At 33.0% G+C, this 25,487-nt stretch overlaps 3 protein-coding genes across 4 annotated transcripts; 2 read left to right on the top strand and 1 right to left on the bottom strand.

Moving 5' to 3' along the window:
• Window positions 1-1,340: 1,340 nt before the first annotated feature.
• LOC117913011 lies at window positions 1,341-7,176 on the top strand. Of its 2 annotated transcripts, XM_034827854.1 has the most exons (15): window positions 1,341-1,571; window positions 2,043-2,170; window positions 2,466-2,537; window positions 2,612-2,725; window positions 3,213-3,281; window positions 3,367-3,423; window positions 4,104-4,157; window positions 4,232-4,294; window positions 4,440-4,498; window positions 4,872-5,040; window positions 5,118-5,273; window positions 6,195-6,275; window positions 6,388-6,449; window positions 6,609-6,733; window positions 6,853-7,176. In XM_034827854.1, exons 1-14 carry the CDS (start codon window positions 1,391-1,393, stop codon window positions 6,685-6,687), a joined length of 1,344 nt encoding a protein of 447 aa, XP_034683745.1. In that variant the 5' UTR covers window positions 1,341-1,390; the 3' UTR covers window positions 6,688-6,733; window positions 6,853-7,176. The 2 variants fall into 2 exon arrangements, with proteins under 2 accessions (XP_034683745.1, XP_034683744.1); XM_034827853.1 differs by having other exon boundaries at window positions 6,609-7,176.
• Window positions 7,177-12,794: 5,618 nt separating this feature from the next.
• LOC117912340 (NAC domain-containing protein 100) lies at window positions 12,795-15,909 on the bottom strand. Its single transcript, XM_034826894.1, has 4 exons — window positions 15,738-15,909; window positions 15,273-15,577; window positions 14,634-14,905; window positions 12,795-13,624 (listed from the first exon to the last, which is right to left on the bottom strand). The coding sequence occupies exons 2-4, from the start codon at window positions 15,439-15,441 to the stop codon at window positions 13,088-13,090; spliced, it is 978 nt and encodes a 325-aa protein (XP_034682785.1). The 5' UTR covers window positions 15,442-15,577; window positions 15,738-15,909; the 3' UTR covers window positions 12,795-13,087.
• A 6,959-nt stretch (window positions 15,910-22,868) lies between these two features.
• Window positions 22,869-24,511, top strand: LOC117911993 (tRNA (guanine-N(7)-)-methyltransferase). Its single transcript, XM_034826393.1, has 2 exons — window positions 22,869-22,903; window positions 23,274-24,511. The coding sequence occupies exon 2, from the start codon at window positions 23,308-23,310 to the stop codon at window positions 24,061-24,063; it is 756 nt and encodes a 251-aa protein (XP_034682284.1). The 5' UTR covers window positions 22,869-22,903; window positions 23,274-23,307; the 3' UTR covers window positions 24,064-24,511.
• Window positions 24,512-25,487: the final 976 nt, after the last annotated feature.

The raw sequence follows: 25,487 nt of genomic DNA, 5'->3' as shown, positions 1-25,487 counted from the left end.
ATAGAAAATAAAATAATCAAATATAATTAAAATCAGGTAGTGTTGTGTTTTATGGTTGTTGGTCTTTTCTATTCAATTAAAAGTAATATGATAATAAGTTCAGTTGAGTGTTATTGATTGATATAAAGAGATTATTTTATTTGAATATAAAAAATTAAAATATTTGATTTTTTATTATATAGCTAAAAATAAATACCAATTAAAATATGTGAAATGAGTTTAAAACAATAAATAAAAATAATTTATTGATTTTAAATATTTAAAAATTTTTTCTTTTCATTTACATTTTCTCTTTATTTTTATTTTTTATTTTTTTTAGATTTTTTATTTTTTTTGATAATTAGACATAGCATCAATGAAATTTTGGAGAGTTAAAATTATCTTTATCATTTTATAAAATGTATTATTTTTGAAAAAAAAATTATCCTTAAATTGAATGGTTCTCATCATAAGAATGATATTTGAATTATTTTAATAATTTTAAATATATTTGGATAAAATTTGTAAAGATGGTCTTATATAATTTAATATAATCAAATGTGATTTTTTTTATAAAAAAAAACAAACTTGTACTATTACACAATATATATATTAATATAAAAACAAGTTAATGAAAATTTTTCATATCAATTTAATATTATATCATTTAAAGATAAAAAGAGATGATATTAAATTACAAATAAATAAGCTAATGATAAAATAATATGATAAATATAAAAATAATGAAATTAAAGTAAAAATTAATGAATTAATGGTGGAAGATAATTTTATCGGTCTATCATAATAATACGAAAAAAGAATTAATGGTCGTATTAATTAAATTTTATAAATTAAGGGTTATTTGATTAAAAAGGAAATTGAAAATTCAATTTTGAAAATCTAACCTTTCATTTTTTTTTATAGTGTCGACAAAAATATCATCATTATTTTATTATAAAAACAACTAATTTTTAAAATTATACATAAATACTTGAAATTATTAAGAGTATTTATGTGAAAGATAAAAAGTTAAATTAGCAATAATAGAAATTATTTCATCTTTTTAGTCAATTTAATTTATAAATTAAATTAATAAATAAATTCGAAAAATTATTTGTTTTTTTTAATAGAAATAGCCGACTGTGACCTAGTTTAGTTGCACCGATATTTGATTTGGCAGGTGAGACATTGAGAGCCTCACCCTCCACCATCCACCGGATTCAATTCAATGCTATAGATCTCACCAAACCGCCACGGGTCGGTACCCGCCAGAGCATCAAAACCCTTCCAACACCGCCACGTGTCGGTATCTGCAAACCGACCCAAAGGGGGGGCAAAAGGAGAAAAATCTCTCAAAGGCGCTTTGATATTTTCCTCTGTGTTTTTTTTCTTCTCGTGTGTGCGCTTTTCCATGGGGGCCTCAAAGCTAGCGACTTTGTTCATCTTTTTTGCCCTAATTTTCTGTAAAATTAGGGCAGATGCTTCAATCGATGAAGTTGATCAGCCGCAGGCAGTCGTCTTATCGGAATCTTCTGAATCGGAGGCGTTGAAGATCGAATTGGCACTTCTCCAGGAGAAGATCCAAACGCTTGGTATTCTTATCATCTACTTCTTATTCTTCTTTGCTGAGAGGAAGTTCCGATTTTGGATCTTTACTGTCCGTTTGGTTGCTGAGAAAATGAAATTCTGAGAAAAATTGTTGTACCAGGTCCAGTTCGATCAGTTCGATAACGAAAAATCTAAGATTTTTAAAAATTAAAAATCTTATATTTTTCCTGTTCATTTTCTTGGCATCCAATCGGAGGTTTAAGACTTATTTATTTATTTGTTTATTATAAAAAAGGGAGCTTTGAAAAGTACAGCCTCAACTCAACTCAACTGAGTTTTAAGATTGAGAATTTTGTTTTGCTTCGTTGATCATATCTATATATTTGGTCGATTCTCCTTTGATGCAAGGAGATAGCGATAATGAGTTTATAGTATGGGAGTGTTCTTGATGTTGCGAGTGGAGCTTGTCGTTGACTTTGTTAGGTGTTTCGTTTTGTATTTATGTACTATTGAAGAAACCCACATTGATGAGAGAAGCAAAGAATTGAAAAGCAAGGATGAGATCATTGCACAGAAAGAGAAAATTGTTCAAGAGAAGTCAAATAGCATTACACAGTTGCAAAATGAAATAGTATCCCTACAGGTGAGCCACTTGGATTCTCACTGCGCGTTCAGTTTCTTTGTTGTTTTGTTATTTATTTATTGAGAAAAAGAAAAGACTTGAAGAGAAGTTAAGCATTGTTTTGCTTGATCTTGAATAGTTTGCTTCTAGCGTTTGATAGATTTCATCACTATATATCTGTTTGGAGCGTGTTTTCCTTTGTAGAGTAAGGAGTTGTATGGATAAGGCATTATAGGGGTCATTTTTTCATGCTTAACAATCAAAATGTGATCTTTATATCTTTAATACGATTTTTCTTTTCTTGTACCATTCTTAGAAAAAAGGGACATCAGATGCTGAGGAGCAGTTGGGAAAGGCTTATGCGAGGGCTAGTGAACTAGAGAAGCAGGTGGGTTATGGATTAACAAGATATTTACTTTGGGAAAACTGTTGCATCTTGTTAATGTTAAATTTTTTCCGCAGGTTGACAAGCTTAAAAAAGAAATAGAGACTCAACAAAAGGAGAAAGCTGCCTTGGAATCCCGAGCAAATGAAGCTGAGAGGAAGACACGTGAATTGAACTCAAAAGTAGAGAGTGTAAGCTCCTCTTTTGGTCTGACTTCTGGAAAGGGTTTATATGTTCTTATGCCATATGTCCAAATAAAGTAATGTTCAAATTTTTTTTCTTTTTTGTTTTTACCTGTTCGATGTGGTTTTGTTTATGGTGACAAGATAAAAAGTTCAATGTGTTCTGTGTCTGAGGTCTTCACTTCCCTAGAGCTGTGCTTTCATGTTCCAAAATGCACATAAGAAAAAAAAAATATATAGAAAACCCAACTATCATTGATATTAATTTGGCTTGAACAATTGATGAATCTTCTTCTCCAGGGTGGTGACGGAGGGAGATCAATTAAAAGTTTTTCCCTGTTTTCTTCTTCTCATTATGAATGAAATCTGGACTATTTATGTTAGATGTTTGTTATCAACTTGAATTTTGTTTAGATTGGTAGACTGCATTCTGCTAGTTTTGGTATGGTAATCTCTTTAACATATGTTCATTGGTCTGTTATGTTTCTATTATCAGCTTAAAAAGATCACTGATGAACAGAAAACGAGAATCCGTAAAACTGAACGTGCTCTTCAAGTAGCTGAGGTATACTTCTAGATGCTGCTAAGGCTTTTATGATGTTATATGCTCAGTGATGGTGCTTATGTGCAGTTTCATTCCCCTCTTACAGGAAGAAATGATGAAAGCAAAGTTTGATGCCAATTCAAAAACCAAAGAATTAATGGAGGTAACTAGTGCGATTGGTTTAGTTTGTCATGCTAGTAATCTCTCTATGGTTATCTTCTTTGTGGGTTGCTAGGGAATTTCAGGACAGGTTTCCATTTGACTAATTGAGTCTTCTATGCTTCTTTGGGGTTGGAACCACTTCCTTTTCTTCTTTGTGCTTTTTGAAAGAAGCAGAAATAGTATATTTGAAAATAGAGTAAATGTATTGGGAAGGATGAAGAATCCTTCAAAAAGTACCATAGAAAGAAAGAAGTACAATGCTAGAGGAACTACATATGAGACAACGCATGCAACAACCAACCTGTTCTCAAGGGTGATGCTGGCTGAACTTCAGTTGGCCTATTGTTGTAAAAATGTATGCTACAATGCCTAGAGTTTGGAGAAAACATCTCACAAGGGTTCAAATCTTTATTCCGGTCCATCATTTATGGTGTCAATGGTGGCTTCTGAACCCAGAATGTTTTGGATGGAAGCCCGGAGTTGAATCATATGATTTACTTTTTCAGATTGTGGTTTGTGAGTGATGCATTCTTGTAGCTGTAGATTGCAATTGGTGCATCAATGCATCATTGTGTATTCATGATATTATTTTATTTTTAAATTTGTTCTGTTTGTGTGTGTGTATTTTATTTTTTTGAGTTTTGTTGGAAGGCTTACACAGTTGGTTTAATGCAATTTCAGGTTCATGGTGCATGGCTTCCACCTTGGTTTGCAAATCATTTAATTAGTTGTCAGGTAAATCCATGAGGTATAATGGTATTTGCACTCCAAAGCCCCTTCTCAAAATCTCTGATTATTTTGACTTGCAGTCCTTCATGGAGGTGCACTGGAACAAGCATGGGAAACCCGCTCTGGATACATTGACTCAAAAGGTAGTATGTTGGGTTGCTATGCGATTAATTTAGCATGTCTTACATGTGGTGGTCTGGTATCTTGCAACAATTGGTAGCATTGTCAGTATTATTCTCTTTTTCAATTCATTAACCATCTAGTTTCATGATTCAAATTTTGTTCCAGGCGCTGGAGAAAAAGGCCCAAGCTCAAAAATGGTCTGAACCCCATGTGGAGACGTTTAAAACTGTAAGCTATCTTTATACATTCTCAAATTTTGTGCTCTATATATGGGGGTTAATATGATTGTTTCATCATATATGATTTTGCTGTAGTGAGTGGTTTATCTCTTCTGGATTATCACAATACTTCCAAGCCTTAGTTCCTGGCAACAGGATCATAGATAATCATAATCTTTGTGGCCGAACTGCACTCTTCACTTCCATGTGAGCAAGATGATCCAATTACTATTTGAAAAGAGAAGTGGTTTAGAATTGGATTATTTACTATGAGAAAAATGTTCTGTTTGGAGTGTCAGTCATTAAGAAATAGTTGATTCTCCAAGTATCTAATTTTATTAAATGGTATATTTTGATTTATTTGTCATGCCATGTGTAGAACTAAATGGATTCCAGCTATAAAGGATCAGTGGTTGGAGATAACAACTTATCTTGAACCGCATGTGCAATTGCTCTGCACAAAAACTGTCGAGGCTTATGAGGCATCTAAAAATGCAATAACTCCTCATGTCATCAAAGTGCAAGAATTTAGCGATCCTTACTTTCAGGTAAATCTTTTATTATACTGTCTTGTTTGTTTGATCTGTTGACGTGCAGTCTAAAGGAAACTTTCATGTGATGACAGGAAGCCAAGAAGGTCAGCAAGCCATATATTGATCAAGTTGCGGCTGTGACAAAACCACATGTTGATAATGCGAAAGTTGCCTTAAAACCCTATACAAAGAAAGTAGTTCATGGATATGGCAAGTTCCTTAAGTCTGCAACTACTTACCATCAGAAGGTACCAATATTTACCATCCTGTCCTTTCTACATTGTAATACATACAATTTTTGTTTTCAACCAAATTTTATGGTCAATTCTTCTTTACAAGAGCTGGGAACCTTTTTTTGGTTAGAACACCACTTTTCCTCCCCTCTTTTTATCTTTTAGGAGGGTTTGGGGAGTAAATGAACAATTAAGCTTCTTAATTGTCTTTTTAATGCTGCACTGAAGGCATAATGATGAATTGATGGTTCCTCTGGAATGAAGGAAAGAAGTACTAAAACTGTCTCTACAGTTATCTTAATAACTGCCATATATCATTTATAGATTATGACGAAGTTAGGAAAGATCCATGTTATTGCATCTTGTCCATTTTGTATTTAGAATTTTATTATATTCCTTTGTGGCTTTTGTGTCCAAATAGTGATTAATAATTTAATATTAAATTCGAAAACCTTCCATCTTACTTGCATTTTCTTTGTCAATTGCATTCTTATTCTTTTCAATTTGACTAGCTAAGGTCTGTGCATGCATGGGGTGAGGGAGTGAGGGGAAGAAAGGAGGGAAGAACCATGGCCACCAACTTAACGCAAAGGGAGCAAGAGCTCATTAGTATTAAGAAGGTTCAATGTTGTGAATTCCTAGTTGTGATTTGGTCTTATTAGGTTTCAAGTTCAGTTGTATGGATATAATGTTACCTGCTACCTTTTGGAAATCTGCCTTTTGGTTTCAATGTTAAGCATTGTAGTAAAAAAACTGACTAGTTTCTCAGTTTAGTCATGGCTTTGAAGTGGAAATCTGAAAAGATATGAAATACAATGATGGTCTTTTAGCCTGTCAAAAGAAGAGGGTTATGTCTTGGTATGGTTATATGTTGCTTATACAATCGTACTTTCTCCGATTCCAGTTGCTCAAACTATTTTTTTATATTTTGTCTAGGTCCAAGACACTGTGCAGGAGAAGTTGAAGAATCATGAGCTTACAAAACATCTTGCAACTAAGGAGTTGGTGTGGTTTGCAGTATGTATCTATTGATCGTATTTTTCTTTGATCTTGATTTGTTCGTCATCAAATTTCTTTGCTTGCTAGAAATTTTCTGTGTGCTAACTGATCTGTTTTTTGAATGCTATAGGCCTCTGCTTTGTTGGCCTTACCCATCATCTTTTTGTTTAGAATTTGTTCAGCCATATTCTGGTTAGTTCCTTAATCTATGATTCTCTAGCGATAGAGAAACCTCTGTTTGTTTGCATAGAAAGCGCTAGAATTGAAGAGTGTAGCAGTTTTATTTCCTTTGAAATTTTTCTCATGGTCTTTCCTATTAGAAATCATAATATTTTTTTTTTCCTTCTGCAGCAAGAAGGCAAAGAAACCCGTTCGAAATGCTCACCACCATTCACGTCGCAAGGCAAAACGAGGGCACCCAGACAAGTAGAGTAGCGTGTGTTAGTCCGGTGGTGTTCATTTGGAATATGTTCACGGTATGCTTTGTTGCCATTTGAGGTAGCAGCATTCATGGTGTTCAATTACTAGGTAGAAAATTGAGATCTTTGCACGACCCTTTATTTTAACATTCCTATGGGATTGACATTTCTTGCAGATGGGGGTTTGGGTGGGCTCTCAGCTGGTGATTTTTGGGACTTTTTAAGTTCAGTCTTTGCCAAAGAACTCTTTGACGTTTTTTTTTTTTGAAGCTCTTAACCTTTTTGTGAAAAGAGAAAAAAAAAAATTAAAAAACCTCTCACCACACATGTTAGATATTTTACAGAGCTGGCAGATGTATCATGGCGGTGTGTTATTCTTCTTGTTAGTTGTGTATTTTTTTTCTCATCCAAATTCTACTAAATTAGAGCTTTGCATTTGTTTGTTCATTAGAATATTATTTGCTCTCATTGGGTAATGAACTTAGTTTGAATTTGAATTACTTTATTATGTTGGATCTGAATCTCATATATTATGGATTTTAGGGAAAATTGAAGAGGGTAGTGTGGTAAGTGGAAAGGCGGTAAAATAATTTTTAAGGATCTAAAATAAGATTGTTGAAAGAGAGAGAAAACCTTAATTCTCATTCATATGATTAACTTCTTATAATAGAGAAATATATTTACAAGACTAGGTTGAACTAACTACCATATATGTGACTTATATTAAGAAAGGAAAGAAAGATTGTACACTATAAATACATTATATTCAACACTCTCCCTCAAGTTAAAGCATACCAATTGCCACTTCGTCCTTCTTGAGAGTTAGTTTGAGAGGCTAACACAGATGAATCTGAAGGACCATCAGTCGACAAGGTCTGAGTAGAGGAGAGGCGTAAGAGACAAGCGAACACATCATCCAATTAGGGTATTGATGGATTAGCAAGAATCTGATATCGAACAGACTCAAGATCTGGCCGAAGGCCAATGAGGGTTAACACCATAAAGAACTTGTTAGTCTGTATTTGTTGAGCTTCAGCACCAATAGTGAAGGGCATCAAAGTTAAGAACTCTTCCTTAAAAGACGCAATTCGGCCAATATAAGTAGGCAGATCCATGTCCAGCTGTCTCACATGAACAATATCCGAAACCACCTTATAAAATCGTTGAATATCATTCGTGTATAATCCTTTAGCCTGAGTCCAAAATTTAAAGCAGGTTTTGTAGGCACGAAGATGATGTAAAATTTTGGGATCAATAGTTGCCATAATACGCTGCATAACTGTGCATCGATTTTCTTCCATTGCACTTTGTCAATATCAGGTATAACATCCTCAGGTGTAACAAGATGACCCTCGTAACGTTGTCTCATAAACCAGAGTTCCACGAACGCTGACCAAGAGAGATAATTCTCACTATCAATCAATTTTTCCGATGTGATAGAAGGAGATCCAAAGATGACAGATGTAAAAATAGGATTTTTAGTCACCATATCTACTTCACCTGAGATTGAATCACGTTTGGATCGAAGAGAGCCCTAAAGGGAGGTCGGATCACAGCTGTGGAAGAAGAACCTGGTATGTCGGGACCTAAACAAAGGAGAAAAGTGACTGGAGATGAAGAAGAGGTCTTCCCAAGGCACACATAGGTCTCGGCCAAGGAAGGGAGTTGCCGTCGGAGGCCGGAAGAGGCTAAAAGAAGACCCGCGGAGGCTGAAAGGCCAAAAAAATGGAGAAGCAGGGTTTGGAGAGGACTGACGGAGGCTTAGAAGTGCAAGACGAAACCGGACGAGCTAGTTGGTAGAAGCTCGGCACCAGAAAGTGGGCCACACGCCGGCGCGTGGGAGGCGCGTGGATCGGTTTTTGGCTCCGGTGCTGTCAGAAAAGTTGCAAATCTCCTCTTTGCACTCCTGATGATGGTGGTTGGTGTCGGAAAATATCACCAGAAAAAAGTCACGAGAAAAGTCATCGGAAAAATGTTGACGGTGATGAGAGTTTTCTGACCACGATATGGTTGACCGGAAAGCTTTGGGAGACGGAAAAAGTGATCGGAATGAAACAGGTCACTGGACAAATTCTCAAAATTAATTACACGTGTAAACTAGAAAGAATAAGAATAAAGTTTTTTCCTTGGCTCTTATACCATATTGAAAGAGAGAAAATCTTAATTCTTATTCATATGATTAACTTCTCACAATAGAGAAATATATATACAAGATTAGGTTGAACTAACTACCATATATGTGACCTATATTAAGAAAGGAAAAAAAGATTGTACACTATAAATACATTATATTCAACAAAGATTATTATTATTATTATTATTATTATTTTATAAGAAAATTATTGTATTTTATATAGAAGTTTTTTTTTATTTTTCGATTTTAAAAATAAAATACAAAAATTGAATCTGAGCTTTTAGCTTATTTTTATTAGGGGTGGTGAAGCTTGTGTCAAAGTTTAAGCATCTTACTAAATAAGTTAATCTAAATACAGACATGAATAATAATGGGGTTAAAAGCATGAAATTTTGTATGTTATTTAATTATTATATAGGTGACATTTTGGTGAACACTAGAAAATGTGGTTTCAGTATGACATATGGTATTGGGTTTGAATCATGTTATTAATGATACCTTAAATTTATCTAGTGTTGGTTGTGGGATGTTTGAATTCTTATAGGGAGTCTTAAGGGTTTGATCATGAAAGGTTCTCGATTAAAAAAAATTAAAAAAAAATGTAAATTATATAGGGGACATCTTGTTTCTAGGTTCTCATATATAATAATTAGCTTATAATTGATGTTTCAATAAAATATGTTGATAATTTTATTTATTTATTTATTTAAAAGCATATCTTAAATGAATAAAATGTGGGTTAAATAATTTAAAGTTAGAATAAGAATGATTAATATGATCATTAAAATAGTCTATTCAAAGTAAATTCATGTTATGTGGTTGATTTAAAAACTATATATTTACTAAATAGGTCATACAAGTTGATTTGAATTTGATATAAACACGATAATATTAAACCTATATCTGTGAAAAACATGTCTATTCGAATTGGTAAATTATGTCAAATCTAGCTTATTTGAATTAGGATGGTTAGGATGGGTTTTTTTTTTTTTTTTTTTTTTCCTTTTTTTGCTGGCGCATGTCCTCTCCATTGTAAGTAGGTTCATAATGATCTGGTCCTGGTCGAGTTGGTATTAAGTTATGATGGGTCACAAGGAGCCGATCCGACCAGACGAGTGAGATGCCCCGTTCATTCAGGAACTGCTGCAGTCAAGCGCAGCGTACCTTACAGTGCCCAGGTCTTGGTCCTCTGCGATCTAAAATTAGCAGGTTTTGGTGGAGGTTAGTATTGGGCTAACATGCCCACCAGATGAAGAAAGAAACAAATGCATGTCATATTGATTTAGCATCGTCCATGGCCTACGCTAAGCCTACACATCCAAAGCACCTCCCAATATGGTTAGGGACATGCCTCCATTGTAAGAAAGCTTCATTTTTATCAATGGCACGTCCATAACCTTACCTAAAGTCATTGATGAAAATATCAGTAATTATGGATATATCACTATTTTGATTTTGTGGATATATTAGATATATCGAAAATATATCAATGGGTATTTTAGAGAAAATTATCGGTAAACTTAAAATAGATTAAAACTCATAAAAATATAAATATAAAGAGTATATAGATATATTATATTTGTTTTGTTTAAGAATTTGATATATATATATATATATATATATAATTTATCATAATTAATAATATTGTATGCATAAAAAAAATGAATTTTATAAGTGTATATTTATTATTAAATTATATTAAATATTATGATATTTAATTATAATATATCTAATTTTAAAATATATTTAATAATAAAATTATCATCGATTTAATTTAATTGTGTTAAATAATATAAAATAAATAATGATATATGTATAATTTTTTTTATATTTATATTTTTTATATTTAATTAATATATAAATGATAAAAAAAAGGTTAAGAAAATTATCATTGTATTTTTTACATTTTTAATGGTTAATTAAATTAAATTTAAAAATGAAATAATTAGAATTAATTTGTTTTTTTTATTTTTTTTATCACTATCTTAGTATATATTCTCACATCAAATACTAAAAGTCAAGGTAGCCTTTGGTGACAGGTGAGCAAATCTTTTTTTGGTTGATTGATCAGCAACCACATCGATTTTTTTGCCAATTTCGTTAAAATATTGATGATAAATTATAGAAATATTGGCGATATTTTAGGTCTCAGGTGATTTTCTTGAAAAATCATCGATTTATCGATCCCAACCAATATTTAGACGATTTTTTTTTATATATATTTTTTTGTTTTTTGTATCGTCCCTCGTTGAAACATCGATGAAATTTCGATAATTTTTTTTTGGAATTTTTATCCATGCCTAAAGTTCAATCAATGATATTAAATAAACAATAAACACACAAATTTTTTGATCTAGGATATAGAAGAAAAATCATAAAATACGTAAAGAATTCACAAAATTTTGTCCGATCTAAATATACATGCTCCTAATAGTTTTATACCAATCAAAGCTTATGATTATTTTCAATTCCTCAGCGCTATATCAAGGTTAGTGCGATGCATCTTATCTTTCCATGGAAAGAACTTTGAAGAATATTCTTAAAAGATTTGAAAGTTAACGTGTTAGGATAGAGTGATAACTATTAATCCTTTGCCCTTTTTTAAGAAAAGTAAATTTTTATATCAAAACCCTAGATGGATATTCAAATGGTCCAAGGAAAATATTTAAAAAAACAAAAAAGCTTTTAAAAAAGCCGACATTCAAAAGTCCTCCAAGAACCTTTGAACATCGTATAGAATTTTGAATCTCTATAATAATAGTTTTTATATAAGATACAAAAACTTTTATACACTTACTTTCAAAATATAATAATTTTAAAATCGCTTTAAAAATTAAGAAATAATTATTTTTTGGCTTCCTCATATTTAATTTTTTTTAAAGTTATAGGGTATTTTGTTTATATAAAAAAAATATTCTACTTTTATATAAAATTTTGCAAAAAAAAGTATGTTTTTATCAATATTTTCAAAATTGGATTAGTCATTGAACTGGAAAAGTTACCAATTCACGGTTCACTGGTCGAACCGACGGTTGAACCAATGATGCCATAAATATATATTTTTATATATTATTAAAATTTTAAAAATTAATAAATAAAAATAATAAATTCAATTTAAATTTCAATAATATCTATTGAGTTTTTTTATAAAGTTTTTTATTTGTAAATGTCGATAACTCAATATTTAAAATAATTTCAATAAATTAAAATTTTAATGTGCAATAAATAAAATAAAAATGAAAAATTTAAATATTAAACCTATCATTACAATTATAATCAACAAAAAATTAAGAAATTAAATATTAAGATATTAAATATAAAACATAAAAATTAAGGCAAGGTGCAGGGGCACTGTGTTTTGACTTTTGAGACCGACGACGAGGCTTTGCAGCGTTTTGGGGGCGAGGGGAGCGGCAAGGGTGGTTTCCAACGCCTTTGGGGGGCGGTTTCTAGCACCGGGGGTTCTATCGATGAGACAATGCTCTAGTGGCCGGCAACAATGGGAACAACTGCATGGATGCTGGAAGGAAGGAAAAAAAAATTGAATCGGATGGTTCATCTGGTTCACCAGTCGAACCTCCAATTTGATCACTTTTCGATCCAATTAAGTGGACTGGACCGGAATCGTGACCAGGGACTAGTCCAGTTTTTAAAACCATAGTTTTTATACAAAAAATTTACAAAATAAGAATTTAAGTTTATAAAATACAAATTTTAAATAGTTATTTAAAAATAATTAATATTTCATATAATTTTTTTGTCAGATCTACCTTTTATCATTCAAATATTATATTTTAATTATATAGGTACTATCTTTGATTGTCGTAGGTATGTAGTCGATGAGTGCATGAAGCTTAGATTATTTCTAAAAATTATTGTTTTATAATTATTTTTACATGTGTGAAAAGGTATTTTTTCCTAAAAATTTTAACATTCGATCCAAACGCACCCAATGATACAACACCGAGGCCAAAACAAGGGAAACAATAAATGCTTTTTAATTTTGTGATCATATGAGAATTCAAATTAACCTGGGAGGTGGTGATGACTCCATGGCTAATCAAGATCTGGTTCTGATTGCTTGATAGCCACCTATGACACCCCATCTGCATCCGACCAAAAAGGAGAGAAAAAACGCCAAAAAGGATGAAAATAGCTAACAAACTTACCTATATTTTATGAGAAGTCATAACATCAATTTCTAAGCTTGAACGTCTTAACCAATTATTCAAAAAGACGAAACAGGCGTCCACCAAATTTTCTTATCAAATCCTCTCTTAATAGGGAGGCCAGTAGTTATCTAGATCCACACAATGGTCGACCATATTCATAAACCTACTGTTGTGTCCATTTCCATTGTTAACCTCTGCACCATACCCAGTCTGATCAGTAGGGATAGACCCACTAGTCAGCATGGGGGAAGTCATCATATGATCTTGTTGATTCATCTGCATGGGCTGAGGCAAAGAATTTGGCCGCAGAACTGGCTGTGTGGATGTCCCTCCAAGGTTTAAATTCAACCCGGATATCGTGAAGCATCCTCCTCCTAATGGGTAGTTCAATTGTGACTGGATTGGTAGGTTGAGACCCCCAGTTGATCCTCCTCTTAAGACCCTTGTAAGCTCAGCCAGTTCTGCATTACTTACGTAGTTTCTTCCCATGGGGAACTGGGAAGAATCTGCCTGCAGCATTGGTGGGGGCATGACGCTTGGACCTATATCAAGGCTGTAGGGATTCACCCCCCTTGATTGGTTTGATGGGTACTTCTTTCCAGCTGCACTCTTCTGAAACACACGGCAAACCACCCATTCATCCTGTTGAATCAACATGGGTTAGAATCGCAGTATAGTATCAAACTGCAGATGATAGACATAACCATTTTTTAAAATAATTTTCTATTTTTTAGATGAAAACATCAAATTGTAGTATACAAACTGCAAATATCAAGACTTTGGTAACTAATTTTTAAAATATTTTTCTACTCACCAAGATATAAAAAGGGGAAAATACATGTGGTTTCTAAATAGAAAACAGTTTTTAATTCTTAAAAAAAAAGTGTTTTTAAATAATATCTTTTACTCGTTTTTTTTAAATAATTATACAAATATAAAAAAGGTTAATTTAAAAACAAGAATATTTTAGATCTCAAACACACTTATTTTACAAAACATCAAATAATAATTTTCAAAAACACTTCTCAAATAAGGGCCTCCTGACTAAATTGAAAATGGTTGGGGATGACTATTCTTAAAAACTTATATGCAATTTTCTTTGATCTCTCTTTTAGGGAATCAAGTTTGGTTTTTTGAACAAGGGGCATTTCCATAATAGAGCTACTGCCGCAAATGCTATAACTATTGCTACTACTACTAAGTTGAGTGGTCAAATATAGTATGGGGTTGGGTGTGGGCAAAGTTACAGACATTTTTTTGGCTTTGTCATTTTATGCATGGATACAAACAAGGTCCTTAATTTTTTTAAATCATGGATTTACCGCAAATATGATACTGATGTTGGAAGAGACTTCAGAAAAAACAAGAAGTTCAGCTTATATGTTGGAATATGATATCTTCCTATTATCATTGGTTGGTAGATTAATGGTCCAGTTCATTTATTCTCGATATCTTAAGACTATATATGATGCCAATGGAAGCCAGAATGAATCGAAAATGGAAGTTAGTGCACCTAAAAACTAAGGGAAAGATGATTATTTTTCATTTTATCTTCATATTTATATTTTTCAATACCTAGATGAGTTGAACTTTACCTAACCCTAATTTTCTTTTGAAGACATGCATGTAAGTATGATAAGGATAATCTTACCTTGCTAGTTCTGAAGGCGGATTTTGAATGGATGCGATATTCGTGCATGACCCAATTGGTTTTTTCGCCTCTAGGAGCTCTTCCTCTGTAGAACACCAAGGTCTTCTTCATCCCAACTAGCTCAGAGGTGACGCTGTTGAAAATCTCCTTATCTTTCCCTGTGGTCTTCCAATAACCAGTGTTTGTGGCTCGGTTTGTTCTTACTCCAGTTGGGTATTTCCGGTCCCTGAGGCTGAAGAAATACCACTCCTTTTCTCCCATTTTCGCCTTCCCTAATCGAGAGAACAAAGATATAAAACCAAAACAAATTAAGAACAAAGATTAACTAGATCAGAAGATATAGGAAATTTTCCAAGTTTGTTTGGAAAATGAAGAATATGCTCTCTTTCATCACAAGAAATTGTGACTAAACCATTGGTATATTTTATCATGCTTTCCTCAGTGATTAATCAACCACTGTATTACTTAATTCCTTTTAAGGATGCAAAATCTGAGAGGTGTTCATGGAGAATATAAGATCGAAACCGAAAAACTGGTTTAAGATGTTAGAATTGTGGTTGAATTGTAGACCTTTAAGGGAATATAGTCCTAATTAATTCTACATATGCTTTAAGATTTGAAGTTACAAGAATTATATACCTGGAAGTTCCCATGGCTCACATTTGTTGAGATCAACATCTGCAATTGCCCGGCCTGTAAAAGTAGCATCTGATATCTTGTTTATGAGGTAACAAGTAATAAGCTCTTCGTCGGTGGGGTGAAACCGAAACCCTGGAGGCAAGGTTTCCTCCTTCCTCTCTTCCTCCATCTTCCCTTATCCTTGTCTTCTCCAACTAGCTAATAATCTTCTATACTACAAGAAGACCACATACATATACTGAAGAAACCAAAAGCCTAAAAACCACACAGAATCTGATCTGATGGAGTCTTCAAAATTTCATCTCCTGTCCATGTGAAACACAATTGTCATCCATGGCAGACTCTGAACCTCTCTTTGAATTTTGATCAAACTTTCCTTGTGATTTCAGGTACTAGCTATATACCCCATATTAAAAAAGAAAAAAGAAAAAGAAAAAAGGAAAAATCATGAGCTTAGTAGCTTACTTGCATGGCGAGCTAGAAGAAGAATTCCTCCTTTAGAAAAACAATGTTTTTGGGTATCTTTTCTAACATAAATTTCAATGGATTGCAGGGGTGATCAATATGGGATAAGGTTGGTGTGAGAGTTTATGAAACTAGCTTTTCTTGCTTAGCATGTACCAGACGTTTGAAATTTAAGCTTCTGGGTTTTGAGAAGGAAGGGTGTGCTTCTGAAGCTCTCACCTACTATGGGCCTTCACCTTCAAGGTACTTTGGCCAGGTCAAATACTAAGGCTAATAAAAAGTTAAACAAAGACTCATGGAAGAAAACCCAAAACCTCTACTGTGGATGGTAAATTCATCATTTTGGACTTGATTATCTAGGGTTTCCATGGTCATGCCTTTTCCCCAAGGAAAATACATACAAATTAAATTCAATTCCCAAATTATATATATTTTTTTGTACAAAATAAAACCATGGTTCTAAATACAATTACATGCCAAAGAAAATATGTTACTCCAATTTTTCAATGTCAAAACATTTCTTCTCACAATAAGAGCCCATTTTACAGTAATTTTAAAAAATGTTTTTTTTTTATTTAAAAAAATCAAGTGTTAAACAAAAGTAGGAAACGTTTAAAAAAATCATTTTATAGTATTTTCTTGGAGAAAAATCATTTTATAGTATTTTTTTTGGAGAAAGACTTAATATGCTTGTACGATTGTTCAATTCTCTCTTTCTTTTTTTTTTTTTGCTATTTTTTATATTTTCTCTTTGACTCATCATACGAGATAGAGAAATTATTTATTATATTATATCATCAGGGTAATGATACATCACTCGGTTGTTGCTTTTTATGAGGCACAAGCGAGAGAATTTGTCACGGAAGCGAAAGAACTATTAAAACTGTACACTATCAGAGAAAAAACTTCTACTAAAAATGCTTTACGTAAAAACACTATCAAACCCTGATTTTAGAAAACGTTTCTAACTTTTTTAATACTTAAAATATAAAAAATTTCATGTGTTAGAAATACTAAAAACACTTCATAGAATCACTACCAAACGCACTCTAATAATACATTTGATAATGATTTTAGAAAATATTTTTAACATTTTTAATACTTAAAAGGTAAAAATTTTCAAGTGTTAGAAATATTAAAAATGTTTCAAGAATCACTGTCAAATACAGACTAAGTATATATATATTTTTCCTTAGTTTAAATTAATTTGATATCGTATTAGGGTTTTAAATCAACTAATTTACACATGAAAGAAGAATAAAAAATAGAAATAATAATCTTTATTAACTAGCATGGAACATAAAATCATATATATATTTGAAAAGAAGTTTTTAATACTTATAAAGGATGAGACGACATGTTCTAATGTGTACAATGGTTCGATCAAAACAGATATTATTTAGATTGTCGTCATATGTAAATATACCAAATTTTAGTAAACAATTCTGTAATATTGGAGAACAAAATGTAAATCGAATGAATAATATACCCGCTTAGATTCAGACCAAACACCGCCCTGCCAGCCAACATGCCACGTGAGGGTGGGTCCCTTCACCAAGAAACCCGAGTCGTCACCTTCTCTCCTCTCACCAGTGAACTACTGCCACATATGCAAAATCCCCAGCCACGTGGGACCAATAGACGAAGACTAAAGAAAAGATCCAAAAAGACTAGCTAGGTCACAGACTCACATGAAAGAATGGAGAGGATCTGGGAGTTCCCCTGAGACGCGGACCACGGTGATAATATAATGGGATCCGTATTATTATTTCAAGGGAGAGAGTCTCACCTTCCCTGACCATCTTCCTTGATTCCCTTCTCTTTTTGTTCTCTTGTTTTGGTTTCTTTTGTGTGTATACTCATTATTGCTATTATTCAAACCAAGTTGCATTCTCTCTCTCTTTTTAAATCTTCCTCTCATGTTCCCCAAGATTTGGTTCTTAGCTAGCTCTCGTTTGAATTTATCTCACCTATACCATTGCAGTTTGACAAAAACTTTGGTGAATCCAAGGCTACATTCACAAATGTTAACATAAAATATCAACCTTTTCTCTGCCTGGTTTTTCAAGCACTCAATATATATATAAATCTTGGAGCAAAAGGGTAAGGATGAAAATGCATATTTGAAGTGTATATGTGCGTGAAATGTGTGTTTAATTTCTTTGATGATATGGCTTTCAGGCTTTGTTTTGGGTTTATCCCTTGATTGGCAGAGTGAGGGGGGATTTGGCCTTTCCTTTGATGATATTGCAAACTGGGATAGTTTACAATTCTACAGAAGACACTAAAGGGCCTAACTTCCCACCCATTATTCAATGTGTTTTTCCTGAAGACCTGTCTTAGGATATATAGTATTTTTCATAGACAAGCATGCCAGGTCCTGAGATGAATGGACAAGTATATATACCATTTGAGGATTGAGTAAGAAGAAGCTTGGTCACGTGTTCAACATAGATTTAGTGAACATTTAGTCAGTTATAGGTCTTGTTTAAATATCGGTTTTAATGATGAAATGAGGAAGGAGACAGCAACCACCAAGGCCACCTTTTAAGGCTAAGGAACCATAAATTTGAGCTGTACTTCATTTTCCCTTCATCTATGCATCCTTGATATATCAGTCCTGAACACTCTAAATCTATCAGTACAGTGAAGCAACAAACACCAATCATCCCAAATTCGTGTTGATCACAATCATAACATGAATATGTTTAATAATTAAGTCTTTCTCTAGCTGGGAGCATGGCTCATATTTAATTATACTTAATTTCAAATGTAAGTCTGTTTGGAAAATTGTGTTTTAATTTCATCTCTTTGAAAAGTGGATTAGTTATGATCTTGGAAAGATTTAGAGGTTTATATAGCTAGCAATGTATTATTGAGACATGGTTTCTAAGAAGTTATTAAAATAAATAAAATGAGTAGCCATCTATCACAATCTTCTGTTTACTTATTGAACACTTCAAACATCCAATTTCCATTAGAGTCTTGATCATGTCTAGCTTTTCTCCAAAGGCCACCTACCCTTTACAAACAAGTTGCACCCATCGCAACTTATTATACTAATTACTAGAAGTAATACATGGTTGAAGGGCATGCTTGGAGATTTAACAAAAGAAGAATTATTCATGATCATTCATTATCAAAGAAATTAAAATCCATCAATGATGAATGGCTCAAAAACCCTAGATGATGCATGGTTCATAAACCATAGATGATGCACAAACGACTGTAATGAAACTTATAGATCAAACCATATATAAAGTTTCTTTCTGCTAAATTTTGATTTTGTTGGTGCCACCAATATTCTTTTGTGTTCAAGATCTCCAAGTTCCGTATGCTAATATGTTACTTAATTTGCCTTAAATTTTGTGAAGATGATAGTTGTCCATAGAGCAGTTGTTTGACGCTTGTCCATATGACTGTCCCCTAGAAACAAATCAAAGACCTAAATTAACTGGTTTGAGAAAGAAAATCACACACCTGCCTACTTGTCGTGCACTTCGAATTGTAAAAGTACATTTCAATTTTGATATTGTTGTTGAAATCTCTAGTAATATATAACAAAAATTAATCAAAACTAAACTAACCGCTGATTAAAAAATGACAACTAGGGTTATAATGCTTGAAATACTATCTAAAATAGTTAGGTAACGATAATTGAGGTATAAAGGGAAGCACGGAAAAAATGTGTAAGGCGACTAATCCACAATTAACTCAATTGTCTAAATTATTTCATTTCTTAATGTTAGTTGCAATATGTTTAGTCATAGACGAAATCACTTAAACCACGTTAGAATCATCATCTTGGTAACGTAAATTATAAACTAAACTTGCGTGCCCGTTCATATAATTGACGTGTAAATAATAATAATAATTATTCAATACCTTCAATGACACGATAAAAGGAGATGTGTCATTCATCGTTCACTCCAAACAAGTCGCTTTTGAAATCCAATAATTTTGCAACGACTCCGTCGACTCCCATGATGAAGCAGTTGCAAGGCATTTGTCAAGAGAAGACTCTCTAGAAGAAGCAAGATCAAACCCTTGTTAGCTAGACATCTTACAGAGAGATCAATATTCATGCTTGGTAGGCTACTTCTCAAACACTTCAAAATATAAAACTCCATAGAAGCTGAATCAATAAGCTCAAATAGTATTGCATATTGGTACGTTTTTCTTGGTGAGCCAATTAACTTCTAGCCCTAAACCAATGATTAAGAAAATTTTGAAGTGTGAAAGAAGTTCAAGTGGTTGGAGTAAGGATGCAAGAAAGGGATTAAAAATGGTGAGAGTTATGTGTTGCTAATCTTTGTTTCCTAAAGTGGTGCAATATTCAAATGAGTAGTTGCATGTCAAGAGAAGTGAAGTTATATATCGTACCAATAGTCCTCGTTATATCAATTTCACTGTGCTTCTACTTACTGTCCACGTAAGTTAGGAGTGTTTCTTCTACATTTCTTGTCCACAAACCCTAACGTAAACCTTTGATCATATATTTAGAAGCTAAAGAGGCCAAATTCTCTAGAACCTTTCAAGTTTCATTGCTCTGGGAGACAAACCCAGATATAGACTTTAACCAATATTCATGGTGTTTTGGTCATTTTCTTTGGACCATTCATCATGTTATGATTGTTTTAAGAGTACTCTGGTGTGTGAAACGACCAAGTCTCTATGTATATGGTGTATGGATGGAATGGATGGAACTCATGTTACTATTTCTAGTCAAGGCTGAACTCAGTTGAGTCATGTCCAAAAATGGTTATTCTGATCAAGATGAGTGAGGCCATGTCACAAGATGTCCCAAGTTCGCCCATGATTGATATGACGAATCATGGTGGATACATTCAGTCATGATGGAGTCACCCTACATGTATATTTAAAATTCATATAAGCTCCAAAGCTTTATTTTCTTAAATATGGACCGTCAACAATTACTATCCCAATTTGCACTCACCTTAATAAAGATGCCAAGCCTATATATACAAGTTAAAAGTATCGTTGCAATTTAAAGTGTCTTTAGAGCCATGTCTAGAACGATTATTGTGGAAAGAGGGCAAGTTACAAGATGTTCTAAGTTCGATCATAATATATTTGGTCATATCTAATACAACCACACCATGGTCTAACAATTAATAATTTAATTACATCATAATATTTACGTCATATAATTAGAGATGATAATGGATGGGTATTTTTGGGTCTACCCTAATTTGGCCCTAAGCAGATGAATTTAGGAATTAAAAACTTAATTGGGGTGGGGCTAGTTCAAGATTATTCCTTAAAACTAAGCGTAGGTCAAGTATTATACTATCCCACATGCTCTACATTCTCTAATTATGTATAAAATTAAATAAATTTGTTTTAATTTTTTGTTAAAAAAAAAAATCTAGTTTGGACACAAAACAAATTGCAAGTTTAGTTATTGAAAAACAACTAAATATAAAAATAATTTATTTATTTATACATTATATTTATTTTAATATAACAAAAAAGATTTTGCTTTGTTATAAATATTGAGCTTATATGAACTCTAAAGTCATATTTTCCTAATTATAAATCATAAAGGCAATGTTTGGTTCTCGAAAAATATTGACAAAAGAAAAAAGATGCTAGAAAAAAATGGTTTTCTCATATTTAATTTCATTATAAAAAATACAAAAGAAAATCAAATATAATTCAAATTAGTTAGAAAATTATATATTTTAAAATTATTTAATATTTATATAATAGATTGAAATAAGTTAAATGAGTTTAAAGTAATATATAAAAATAATTTATAGAATTTAAGTTTATTTTTTTCTTTTTCTTTCTATTTTCTTTCTTTTACATTTTTTCTTAAATTATTCTAAAACATAACATAGGCTATACCAATCATTTTAACCGATAATGTTAGAAATTTCAACTCTCTACCTTAATTATTAAAATTACCATCCCAATTTCTACATTGATTAAAGGACTATAGTGACCTTGAGCCTCCCAAGCCTATGCATTCATTATTTGATGTGGAATTGACTATAAATTATGTTTTTTAGAACAAAAATGATTTCACATTGAAATAATAGAATTTCGAATATCATAGACCAATCCAAATGCATACTTTTATTATATTTAAACAATATCAAATATGGTAAGTAAACCTTTTGTTTTATTAATTATTGAATCAATCATTTTCATAAAAGTTTTTTTAACTTTTTAATTGACATATTATACCAATTGTCTAATACTAATTCAAGATGTCGTAAAAAAAAAACTATCTTAGAATCTTCTGAATCAAACATGACTATAATTTTGAAACTTTCTAATTCCCAAAAAAAAAAAAAAACATAAAACACAACATGTCAATTTACTTAAAAATATTGAAAACGTGACATTCCAGAATCTTCTAAATCAATTGACTCTATAATTTTGGAACTTTCTAGTTCCCCAAAAAACATAAGACACATCATGTCAATTTACTTAAAAATATTGAAAATGTGGCATTCCAGAATCTTCTTAATCAAACATTGAATCTATAATTTTGGAACTTTCTAATTGTCCTAAAAAAACACAACACACAACATGTCAATTTACTTAAAAATATTGAAAGTGTGACAACCCATAATCTTTTGATTCAATCATTGACTCGATTAACTTTTGGAACTTTCTATATCAATAAAAACCCAAAATACAACAAATTAATTCTACTTAAAAATATTGAAAATGTGGTAGTATTATTTCTTTAATTAGTGGTCTAATCATTTGTTAAATTTTACTATCTTATAGAACAGATTTGGTAATTATAATTTTATTATTATTATTTTGGTAAATTATATAACAAGAAGTTAAAAAGGAAATAGAAAAAGACATTATCTATGATTTTCCAACCAAACCTACATAAATCAACTCCAATTTTGAGTCCAGTAGGGACCGTACCTGGCTGGGCTTAAAACCGTATGACTAAAGGCCCGAAGCTGGTAGTAGGCCTCACACTGGGCCTGGGCCCAAGAGTCCTGTGGGCCTAGGGCACAAACCATGGTATTTGCAAGTTCTCTGTCCTCTGTAGATCGATTAGGGTTCCGAACTCTGAAGGGAGGGTGAGCCGCTCAGGCGTTCTTCTGAAGCTCCTCGTCGTCGTCGTCGTCGTCGTCGTCGTCGTCGTCGTCATCGTCGACCATTGGCACAAGGTACAGAGAAAGCATGAGGCTGAAAATCTCTGGTTTTGAATGTTCCTTTTTCTTTAATTATGCGTCTCTGCTTCTGTTTGGAGAACAAGAACATGCCAATCAGAATATTATTGTTTTCGGAGTCACAGCGGAAAAGATCACAAGATATTAAATGCATGTTACTCTCTCTACGGAGAGTTTCTGAATGTTTTTTGGTTATAAAGGGAAGAAATTTATTATTTTTTTCCAATATGATTGGGCAGAATGATTTTTTTTTTTTTTTTTTGTCATTGCTGAATCATTTTGTGTTATTTTTTTGGATTTTTTGGGACGAAATTTTCACTTTGTTTCTAACTTGAATGCATTACATATTTGTCCTTCCCGTTTTTAGGGCATTGCGTCCTGAACTGTTTTCAGAAAAAGGAATGTTGGAGGAGGGGAATTCGAAAATTAGCAAGTCTACTCATCTACCTCGGAAGCGATTCTACCGAGCACGAGCTCACAGTAATCCACTGAGTGACTCTCATTTCCCGGTCCCGATTTCCCCTTCTCATGTCGACTATTCTGTTCACTTTCCTCAGCTTTTTTCATCATCGGATGAAGGGGGTGATTCCAAAAAAATCGAGTTTGCGGATGTTGGTTGCGGTTTTGGAGGGCTTCTAATTAGTCTTTCCACCCTCTTCCCTGAGACTCTGATGATTGGGATGGAAATTAGGGATAAGGTGACGGAGTACGTCAAGGAACGGATCTTGGCCTTGAGGGTGGCAAACCCGGGTCAGTACCAGAATGTGTCAGTGGTTCGGACTAATTCTATGAAATACATCCCGAATTACTTTGGTAAAGGGCAGCTTTCGAAGATGTTCTTCCTGTTCCCTGACCCTCACTTCAAAGAGAAGAACCATCGTCGCAGGGTGATTAGCACACACTTGCTAGATGAGTATGCATATGTTCTTGGTATTGGTGGGATTATCTACACAATTACAGATGTGGAAGAGCTTGGAGATTGGATGAAGGATTGTTTGGAGGGTCACCCTATGTTTGAAGCCATCACAGAGGCAGAACTTGAAGCAGATCCAGTGGTAAAGCTCTTGAGTTCTGCTACAGAGGAAGGGCAAAAGGTTGCTAGGAATGGGGGACAGACTTTCCAAGCGGTTTACAGACGCATTGCTCCATCCCTATGATGCAGAAGGACACCAAAGAATGTCAGAGCACTATAGTTGTATCGGCATGTTTGTCTAATTTTGCTGCTCCAAAAAGGCAAAAGCAATTTTCAAAGAGATACTTCGCTTGTTTCTCAGTTTTCTTCTGTCAGAAGTAGTGTTAATGGGGATCGTAAACAGCAGTTTGGCTGCATTTTACCAATATTATAGAATGAAAAGCCATTACAGTTAATTGAGAACCCACCAAAGAGTGATTTTTCTCTTTAACCATTGATTCTCATGCATGCTTTATTTTCCTCTCTTCCTGTAAAGCACTTTTCGATATGTGACAGCAGGGTGTAACAGCTCATTGTTTGCTAGGACTCGCAAGCAGACAAGGATAAATTAGAACCGGGAAGATCTTCTTTTTTAATTTCTCGGGTGACACTAGACAATCAGGTATGCCAACTCATGAGGCAGTTACAAGTTCTTTTTTCTTCTTCTTCTATCAATCTGTTATCTATCATTGTTTGTTTTATTCATGCCAATCTATTATCTAAAGTTGTTTGCTCTATCACCTCTATTCATGTCATGGGTTTCTTGTTTGAAAAGGTTTTGGTTTTCATATACTGGCTTATTGATTGAATAATTTCATCTTTACTATTGTGATCGCACTAGTGTTCTCATATGTTCTTGTTCTTAGGCTGACAATTTCTTAGACCAAATGGAGTACATAAAAAGAAAATGAAAGTGAAAAACCATGTCCTAACAATAAGGATGACTGTTCTAATAGCAGTTCCCTCTGAATTATGAATATTTCCATGATCACAACCATTCATAAACTATGCCATATGAGGCGCATTGGACAGTCAGTCCATAATTCATGAAGTCCATCTACCAGAAAAGACCTAATCTTCCATGCACCCCTTCCATAAATTTCCATTTCCATGTGAAGTTTAATAGCCATCCATCAACTTTCCCCTTTTCATTTTGGAAGCTTCTTGCATGATTTCAGGGAGAATAAGTTCAAAATTAACAATGTGTATGTCTGGCAGCAAAACACTTCAAAGGGGTTTCCGCTTAATATTATTTTTTATGCAACCTTTAAGAAAGAATGCAAAGAATGATAGTCCTAAAATGACTTGCCATTTGTGGCCTTTTGTTTTAGGGATCAAAAGATGTTCTCAAACACCCATCATCGTTAAAAGAGAGGCCTACCAAACCACGTAGTTATAAAACTTTCCACTAATTGATTTGAAACAACCACCATAATTTTCTCAAGTGGTAAGGCAAGGGTTTTATGGCAGTTGTTGTTTGCCCTTTCTAATGTGTCTTGGGTTCTCTCGTATATGGTTAGAGAGACCCTTTTAGGTTGACATGGTTCTTTCGTGGGCAAAAAATGTAAGAAGTCCTGGAGGACAACCCCCTTATGTATGTTTGGACAACTTAAAAGGAAAGGAACAAAT

Source organism: Vitis riparia, chromosome 4 (assembly GCF_004353265.1).
Source record: "Vitis riparia cultivar Riparia Gloire de Montpellier isolate 1030 chromosome 4, EGFV_Vit.rip_1.0, whole genome shotgun sequence".
NCBI classification, from domain to species: Eukaryota; Viridiplantae; Streptophyta; class Magnoliopsida; order Vitales; family Vitaceae; genus Vitis; species Vitis riparia.
The sequence above is the reverse complement of the archived record's forward strand: the minus strand, read 5'-3'. Positions and strand labels throughout refer to the sequence as shown.

What these genes read in the sequence shown, in the direction of transcription:
- LOC117912340 (XM_034826894.1), bottom strand. Translation starts at nt 15,441, where the DNA reads ATGGAGGAAGAGAGGAAGGAGGAAACCTTGCCTCCAGGGTTTCGGTTT. An exon ending in TGAGCCATGGGAACTTCCAG is followed by an intron (nt 14,906 to 15,272) that starts GTATATAATTCT and finishes TCTCTCGATTAG; the next exon opens with GGAAGGCGAAAATGGGAGAA. An exon ending in CCGCCTTCAGAACTAGCAAG is followed by an intron (nt 13,625 to 14,633) that starts GTAAGATTATCC and finishes TTGATTCAACAG; the next exon opens with GATGAATGGGTGGTTTGCCG.
- LOC117911993 (XM_034826393.1), top strand. Translation starts at nt 23,308, where the DNA reads ATGTTGGAGGAGGGGAATTCGAAAATTAGCAAGTCTACTCATCTACCT.
- LOC117913011 (XM_034827854.1), top strand. Translation starts at nt 1,391, where the DNA reads ATGGGGGCCTCAAAGCTAGCGACTTTGTTCATCTTTTTTGCCCTAATT. An exon ending in AAACCAAAGAATTAATGGAG is followed by an intron (nt 3,424 to 4,103) that starts GTAACTAGTGCG and finishes ATGCAATTTCAG; the next exon opens with GTTCATGGTGCATGGCTTCC. An exon ending in ATTTGTTCAGCCATATTCTG is followed by an intron (nt 6,450 to 6,608) that starts GTTAGTTCCTTA and finishes TTCCTTCTGCAG; the next exon opens with CAAGAAGGCAAAGAAACCCG.